Consider the following 8,213-nt stretch of genomic DNA (forward strand, 5'->3'; position numbering starts at 1 on the left):
ATTTGTTGGCAGCTCTAATAAGTTGGATAGTTAATGCATTTTTGCACTTTTCACGCATATTCATGTCTGCTTTTAATAATTCAAGCAGGCATTTTACACCTCCTAAAGGACAGCTTATCTCTCTGAAAGGTATCCCAGGACCATACGAAAAGGGGTGTTTGACCTTTCCAAAAGGGAAGCGTGTCTATCCAAATGAATCCACAAAGTTCAGATGTGCTCCTGCCAAGGCTGATCTGTGCATATTATGTTTCACATACTTGGTCACCAAATCAGACATTACCTCGGTAAAGTACATATTTGCAAAACATAACCTTCCCCTGTAAAATTAACAAGTTCCAAGTTCAGGGATGTGACTCCTGATTTTTGGCTTCCTCTGCCACAAAGATCCAGGCCCGTTCTTCCATTTTGGTTTGAATATTGAGTGTCTCACCAGATCAACACTACCTTGCCTGTCATCCCCACATTGTCCAACAGTTGAGTACAGAATAACAGATGGTGCTTCCACACCTTGATTTCTGGATCTTGAGTTTAGCGTTGCAGTCAGGGTTTCAACTGTCCAATTTATTAGAGATTAACTACATAATATTCACCTGAAAGTCAAAAGATCTACCAGAAAGAGGTAAATGATCTGTTCCTGTTTCCTCATGCTTAGTCAGACACATTCAAAGCTGTTGACCCTTGAACCACATGGTCTAGAATTTTGGCAACCTCACCTGTGGAGCTCCTACAGCCAGCATTCAATAAAGGGAGGTCCAAGGATCATGGGATTTTGGATATAGTTTTAATTATCATGTAGAAGGTGCAGATATAGGAGCTCACATAGGTTTGTGCCCAAGTGTTCAGGGAAACAATTGGGTAAGTTAATGAGGATCAAGAGAAGGAATGGCTGAGCCTCAGAGTTTGATCAGGGTGGGAAGGTTAGGGGTTCAAGAAGGAACTTTACAGGGTCTGCAGTATTGTTGGTTAGGCCTTGATCTGACATTGAGAGATGGTTTGGGAGTTTGGGGCCAGTAGGAAATTTAGGGGGTCCTAGAGGTCAGAGTCAGGAGTGAGGTCAGGAATCTTGGGTCTGGGTTCAAGGTGAACACTAATCCTTTTTTCTCCCAGAAGTAATCAGTACCAGTGTTGGCTAGTTCAAGACCAGCCAATTTTGCCAGAAAGCAGAAGCAAGCATGTGGCCTTTTATTCACTTATGTTAATGACCTAATGCCTGTTTCTGATATGGGTCAAGTATGCTAATTATTAAAGCCTTACTAAAATGGCACCTGACATGGTCAACACCAGAGTTGTGTACCATGGACTAGATGTAAATTTTGACACAAAATGGCAGGTATCTCACACAACATAACTAGACATCCAACTGGCTTTGTTCAGTCATTGAATCCTATAAAATTTATTTTGTTTACTCTTAATTATTCTGATGAAAATTCACGTCTGAAAATGAGTTGGTGTTGGAAGATTAATAAAATATGGCAGATATATTCCGATTATACTATTCCATTGAATATTATTGATTATCAGGTGATACTGATGATGGTTATTGACTAAGTACTTGTAGAATCAATTTGTTGTGGACATTCGCAACAACTATAATTGATATTTCTCTAGCTTCAATTTGTAATTTTTTTTTACAAATGTTGTCTTTAATATTGCAGTCGCTCACTAATGCAAATCTATTTGGGAAACACCGTGAAGGGGTGATGCCTGTTGTCCCACTCCTTGTAGAACCAGAAATATTTTCTGTGGCCATCGTGGAAGAGATTGCACAATTTGAAGAAGATAAAGATATAATTGATGTGAATTCTGTAAGTGAAATTGTTTCAGAGCTACATCCAGACACATCTAGAGTTCAGATGCTTTATGAAAGTGAAGATTCACACGATGAAATGGAAGGTGATGTGGAAACCACTTATGGACAGAACACAGGGCTGTCAAACATTGATTATTCAAAGATTATGATAAGTGTAGAAGCAGACACCCTTCGCAAAAAACGGAAGTGTATAAGCGGCAATTCAGATGAAGGCATGTATTCAGATAATGAAACTGATGCCTCAGGTGCTGAGGCTAACAATCTATGGGAACTTGAAAACCAGACTTTCTTGCAGCTAACGCAGACTGATGAAACCAAGTCACGTTCTATTAATTCGTCAGAGGGCTTTTCTGAACTTCAGGACCAAGAAAACAAAGTCCTACACTGTGGAAATGAGGAAGAACTGGATTTTTGCTACTTGGGGCAGTCGTCATTTGAGAACAATATAAACAGTAACACCACAGGACACAATGCCGAAGAATTGCCATTTCTGAAAAATTATTTGCCAGTGGAATTTCAGGATCCTTCTGAAACTTATTCAATATCTTACCTGGATTCATTGCTGAAATTCAGCCTTAATGAAGATCATTCTTCTCAGATGAATTTCAGCTCATATATGCCTCAATTCCAAACAAAAACACATAACCACTCAATAATAACCAATACAGAAGATCAAGTATCATCTAATCATCTTAATGGTTTTTCTGCAGTTGACTGAAGATTTTGTCTTTGTTAAAATTGTGTTGTAAACATTGTTCATGCTCACTTTTAAATCCATTTCAAACCCAAAAAGTATGTTGCCTGAAGTTGACCTTCCCATTTGTGCTAGACAGTTCATACTTGCATTCTTTTTAATTTGTGAAACCTGAAAGAGTGCGAAGACACAATGCAACCAATTCAGTAAAAAGTCAGAGAAGATTAGATAAATCAGCAAATATTGATGAAGTAGAGTCAAACTTCAAAATTTGCTGGAGGTAAGTTCCATTGTTTCAAAAGCATTAATTATAAAGCAAAATGTTGAAATTAGTCTTGATAGCTATATAGGCTGCAGAATGGAGGATTTAGGATGGTACATTTGAATTTGACAGCAAAGTTCAGAGGATGACAATAGAAGGATCAATAAATTCAGAGAAAAGAAAGCCTGTATCCTAAAAGTTGTCAAAATATTCCTTCTCTTGGTCACCCTCAATCATTTGAACACGGTCTGATTAAAATGAATGAAACGCTATTATTTCCATAAGTACATTATTACAGTGTATAGAATTGTGTACTTAATTATCAAACAGTAAAATAAATCCTGATTATCATTTCTGCCTTAATTATGTAGTTCAGAAATGGAGACTCACTGCCCATGCACCTATTATCTTTTAATTGATAGAATTAGTATGAAAAAAATCAGTTCAAACCATTTACAAATGTAACCACTCTTCAATTTGTTTTTATTTAACAGACAACAATTACTATTAAATTACTTGCAACAAGTGCCTTAGCAAGTCTGTTTTCTTTTAATCTTTTAGTTTTCTCCTTCTTGCATCCTGTGTTGAAATCAAGACTAATGCAACATTAGTATTTTTTATGCATTTATTCAAACTTAATGTGAGCCTTGAGGGATTTGGCCAGTGTTAGTCTACTTAGAGATTGGGAAGGGAAAAAGTAGCGCGGATTCCTCCCTTGACTACTGTTCGGTGTCACTAGAAAGTGCCTGTGTACAGGGAGAGCAGATCAGATTTGATTCTCATTTGATTAAATAGACTGCTGTATACTCAAAGTGCAGCCAAATATGAAAATTCCCTCTCAATCAACCTACCAACAATCTGCTATCAACTGTTGAATTGAATGTCACCACTAATCAGTGTCTTTAGTGTTCTCAAGAGAGGGGAGAATTGAGAAAAAGCCTGCTCAACAAACAGATGTATGTCAATTGCAGTATCAATAATTGGAGAACAAAACGAAAGGAGAAAGGTTCTAGTTTTAAAACTGAAAGAACTGCGAATTCTGGAAATCTGAAACAAAAACAGAAATTGCTGGAAAATTTCAGTGGGTCTGGCAGCATCTCTGGAGGGAAATCAGAGTTAACATTTTGGGTCCGGTGACCCTTCTTCAGAACGGTTCTGAAGAAGAGTCACTGGACCCAAAACATTAACTCTGATTTCCCTCCAGAGATGCTGCCAGACCCACTGAAATTTTCCAGCAATTTCTGTTTTTGTTTCAAGGTTCTTGTCTTGTCGATTCAAGAATCTGTCCTGGTTTATGCTCCCTATATGCTGCTACATGCTGATTCTTTTTCTGCCCATATCTATCAAGAGCATTGTATTTAGTTATTTTTGGTGAGTGTTTACGTGATCAGTGAAGGAATTTTTCACAGGAAGGAATTTAAATTGTTTGCTTGGTAAAATCACATGGCATTGGTACAGGTCACCACCATGATGACCATGAATTTCCTTCAACATAATGCTAGAAATGTGGCTGGTAACTCGTGTGTGCACAAATTGTGGATTCTACACTGCATCAAGTGTGGGAGCAGTCTGTGGGAATTGTTAACCACTAACCACACGACATGGAATCTGGTTTCCATTTTTCTCTCCCAGCTCGTTTACATTTTCCTGCAAACAATGTTTGATTATTTTTGATCCGTTTATCAATAAATGGCATTTGCAAGAGCTGAGGTACTTCCTTAGGGTTCTAAACATTTCTGTCACAGCTGGTTTATTGGAAATTAATAGATCGCTGATCACCTATGTAATTTGCGAAAGGTCAGTGACATATTGGACAGTCTCAAATTTTCCTTTGCAATCCAAGATAAGTGTTCCTAATAAATATGGAAATACTATCGCTAGATTCATGATGGTTAAGCAATATAGAACGCCTGTTCTTTTACTTTTTCCTCCTTTCAAACAATCAACTTGAATCAGCTTGCTAGGCAACATCTGTAGTCAGAAACTGAACAAATCTTTCAAGGAACTGGATCATAGAATCCCTACAGTGTGGCCATTCAGCCTATCGAGTCCACCCTGATCTTCCACAGAGCATCCCACCCAGAGTCTTTGAGAAGATTTGTAGCTCGGGTTGTGGATGAAGTTGTAGACATGCTCGCCGAGCCGGTGGGTTTAGATGAAAACAGTTCTTCACCCTGCTAGATAACATCATCAGTGTGCCTCCAGTGAACCTTGGTGACGAAACATTTGCATCCAAAGCCACCGGCTCAGCGAGCATGTCTACAACCTTTCCCACCTAGACCCACACCCCTACCCTATAACCTTGGATTTCCGGTGGCTAATCCTCATACCCCACATATCCCTAGACACTATGGGCAATTTAGCATGGCCAATCCACGTAGTCTTAACATCTTTGGACTGTGGGAGGAAACCCATGCAGACACAGGGAGAATGTCCACACTCCATACAGACAGTTGCCCAAGGCTGGAATTGAACCTTTGTCCCTGCCACTGTGAGCAGCAATGCTAACCACTGAGCCACTGTGCTGCCCCATCAGGGCTGGTCTAATGAAAAGCCACAGACTTGAAACATTGACCTGAATTTTCATGAAGTTGAGGAAACTCTATAGAAGTGTAGAAATAGCAGCCCATTCCTGATGTTTTCAATTCTCGCTAAGGCCTTTAAAGGGTGCAGGCCTGCAATCTGCACTCCAGACCAGGCTGCTCCATAGCAGAGATGGGCAAATCCACATCCTTTGGAATTTTCATGGAGTTGACGCAACTAATGCACTCATGATTCATGGACTTTCAGCAAGAATGCATAATGAGGCTTTGCTGGGATCTCAGACATCTGTTAGACTGCTGAAACAGTTGAGCCCAGGGAAAAGATTGTTTGAATGATAGCTGTGGCTTCAAGATCCATTGTCCAACTGCACGATCTTTATTTGTATAAAATTAAAGTTCCAAGTACTTAGAATTTTTGCTTTTGATAGTTTAAAAGAATGGATCAACACTTTTACAGTGGCTTCTAGTAAAATGATTTTTTAAAAATGAAGTGGAAAATTGTCAATGAATGATTCTACTATTTTTAAAACTTATTTTACACATCCTATTGTTACTATTAAATCTTGTGACACAGTAGTAACATCCCTACTCCTGGGCCAGAAGCTCCAGGTTTGAGTCCCATACCAGAACTTGTTGGTTTTGGAAGATGCATTCATAACATGGCCAGACAGGTTGATTATCAGCATGTAAATCCTTTGAATGTGTCTGATGACAGGTGCTAAGGATGGGAGAGGTTCTTGGTCTTGGACAACCCTTGGAAATGAAATGGGAGGGGAGATAAAGAAAAAGATTGTCATTGCTGGATTCATTGGTTATGTGCAGTATATAGTGAGTTTTATGCATAGAAGTGCCATAGCTTTGCATGAAGGTCAGTGGATTGTAGGGGGAGGGAAAATGAGGCACCATAGGGGAAGGCTGGATAGGTTTTTTTCTCTGGAGCATAGAAGATTGAGAGGTGAATTTATAGAAGTTTATAAAATTGTGAGGGGTATAGATGGGCTTAATGGTAGGGGCCTTTTCCCTAGGATGGGGGAGTTTCAAGACTAGAGGACATATTTTTAAGGTGAGAGGAGAGAGATTTGAAAAGACATGAGGAGCAAAGTTTTTGCACAGAGGGTGGTTCACATGTGGAATGCACTTCCTGAGGAGATGGTGGATGTGGGCACAATTACAGTGTTTAAAAGACATTTGGATAAGTACCTGAGTAGGAAAGGTTTGGAAGGATATGGGCCAAGAGCAGGCAGGTGGGACTAGTTTAGTTTGGGATTATGTTCGGAATGGACTGATTGGACCAAAGGGTTTGTTTCCGTGTGTGTGACTCTAATGACCCTGAGTGCTGGGGTAAACCTTGATGTGGGGCACATGAGGGAAGAATGTTGGGGTGCATCCATTGCCATGGAGATCGTAAAGGAGTCGAGAAGTGGGTGTTCTTACAACTGGAGTGAAGTCCCACAACAGTGAAGTGGGCTCTGTAAGCAGCATGCCTTGGCATCCAGAAAGTCCTGTGGCTGCCTTCCAACTCTTTCCCGGGTTAGCTGACCCCACCCCAACCAAATGAAAATCCTGTCTACACTTGCACTTTCTTTCAAGGTGGGTGAACTGAGCCAAGAATTTTCTCAACTCCTGCTACCTGCCTCAAAGATGAAAATTCATGCCATTACTTCTGTTTTCCTCTGCAATGATGCTGTCTGACCCAAGTACTTTCCGAATTTTCTGTTTTTATTTCAGATTTCCAACATTTTCATTATTTTGCATTTCCATGTCAGTGTTTAAATGATACAGGATATTTGAGATATGTGCACTCACCCATTGATCTGCATTTTTATTAAATTTTGTTAACAAATACATATTTACCATGTAAGCAAACATTTACATAATAGTTATTTACGTTTTTAGAAGTATTTAGAATACAATTGAGGGAAAATTAATGTGGCAAAATATCTATTCCCTGTTTTCTTTAAGTGAGACAATTGCAGTTTTTAAAACTCAATAATATGGTTCCACTGAATAAAATGTGCTTAGGTACATTAATCAGAAATGTAATCATATCCTTTATGCATGGGCTATAATGTATAACATATTGCAAAGTTTTTTTTAAACATACACAGTGTACGACAGGTTTGATATGTGTGAAGGATTACTTGTAACCTTTTTAACATTGTGTACAGTTGTGTTTTAGAAAATGTTTTGCCTGTAAAACACATACAGTAGAGTTCTATTATTAATGTTGCCATTTTATTCATCCACAAAATAAGTCCCTAGATGAATATTAGAGGTGAATTGTGTTCAAAATGTAATGTTTTGTTTGGAAGAGGAGCAAGTTGTATATCAGTTTTTTTTCTTGCAGAGGACAGAGAGTCTGAAATTATGATCCACTGTGAAACAATTTATGTGGTAGTATTGTGTATTTGTGAACAAGCCTGTTGCCTTTTTGCCCTGCTTTAATGTCGACCATCTCTGTTTATTTTCCATTTTGCTATGCTTTGCCATAAAACACTCACTGGTTGGTTAGTGCCAGAGTTTCATGGAGGAATAGTCTTTTACCCCATGAATATATCAGAAGTCAATGGTCCTTCTCTTTAACATACCAATGAATTTTCATTTTCAATACAAAATTAGAGAAGATGGCACGAATGTAATTGAGTCTCCTGCTTGAATGTAAGTGGAAAAAATAGGATGTACGTGGAATTGTGGTGCTTTAACTGTGCTGCAAACATAATAGTACCACAGGTCTGAGGCATGTTTAGTGTCAAAAAAGACACACTTTTCATGTTTTTTTTTGTCAGTCACGTTTCTGACACACAAGGAAACCAACATTGTTTTTGGAACCTCTAATTCAAGCGGTCTATATTCACCTATATTCATTCTGTTTGATGGTGCACTTTCCCAAAGTATTGAAACATG

General features: G+C 38.8%; 1 protein-coding gene across 5 annotated transcripts in view; it reads left to right on the plus strand.

Moving 5' to 3' along the window:
- Positions 1-4,470, plus strand: part of lepr (leptin receptor) — a 139,116-nt gene extending 134,646 nt beyond the window's left edge. For all 5 annotated transcript variants that reach the window (XM_048601737.1, XM_048601735.1, XM_048601738.1 and 2 more), the window contains one exon: positions 1,656-4,470. In XM_048601737.1, the coding sequence (XP_048457694.1) occupies positions 1,656-2,528 (873 nt within the window). In that variant the 3' untranslated portion in view covers positions 2,529-4,470. The remainder of the gene's footprint in view (positions 1-1,655) is intronic.
- Positions 4,471-8,213: the final 3,743 nt, after the last annotated feature.

The sequence above is a fragment of the Rhincodon typus genome, chromosome 10 (assembly GCF_021869965.1).
Source record: "Rhincodon typus isolate 14 chromosome 10, sRhiTyp1.1, whole genome shotgun sequence".
NCBI classification, from domain to species: domain Eukaryota; kingdom Metazoa; phylum Chordata; class Chondrichthyes; order Orectolobiformes; family Rhincodontidae; genus Rhincodon; species Rhincodon typus.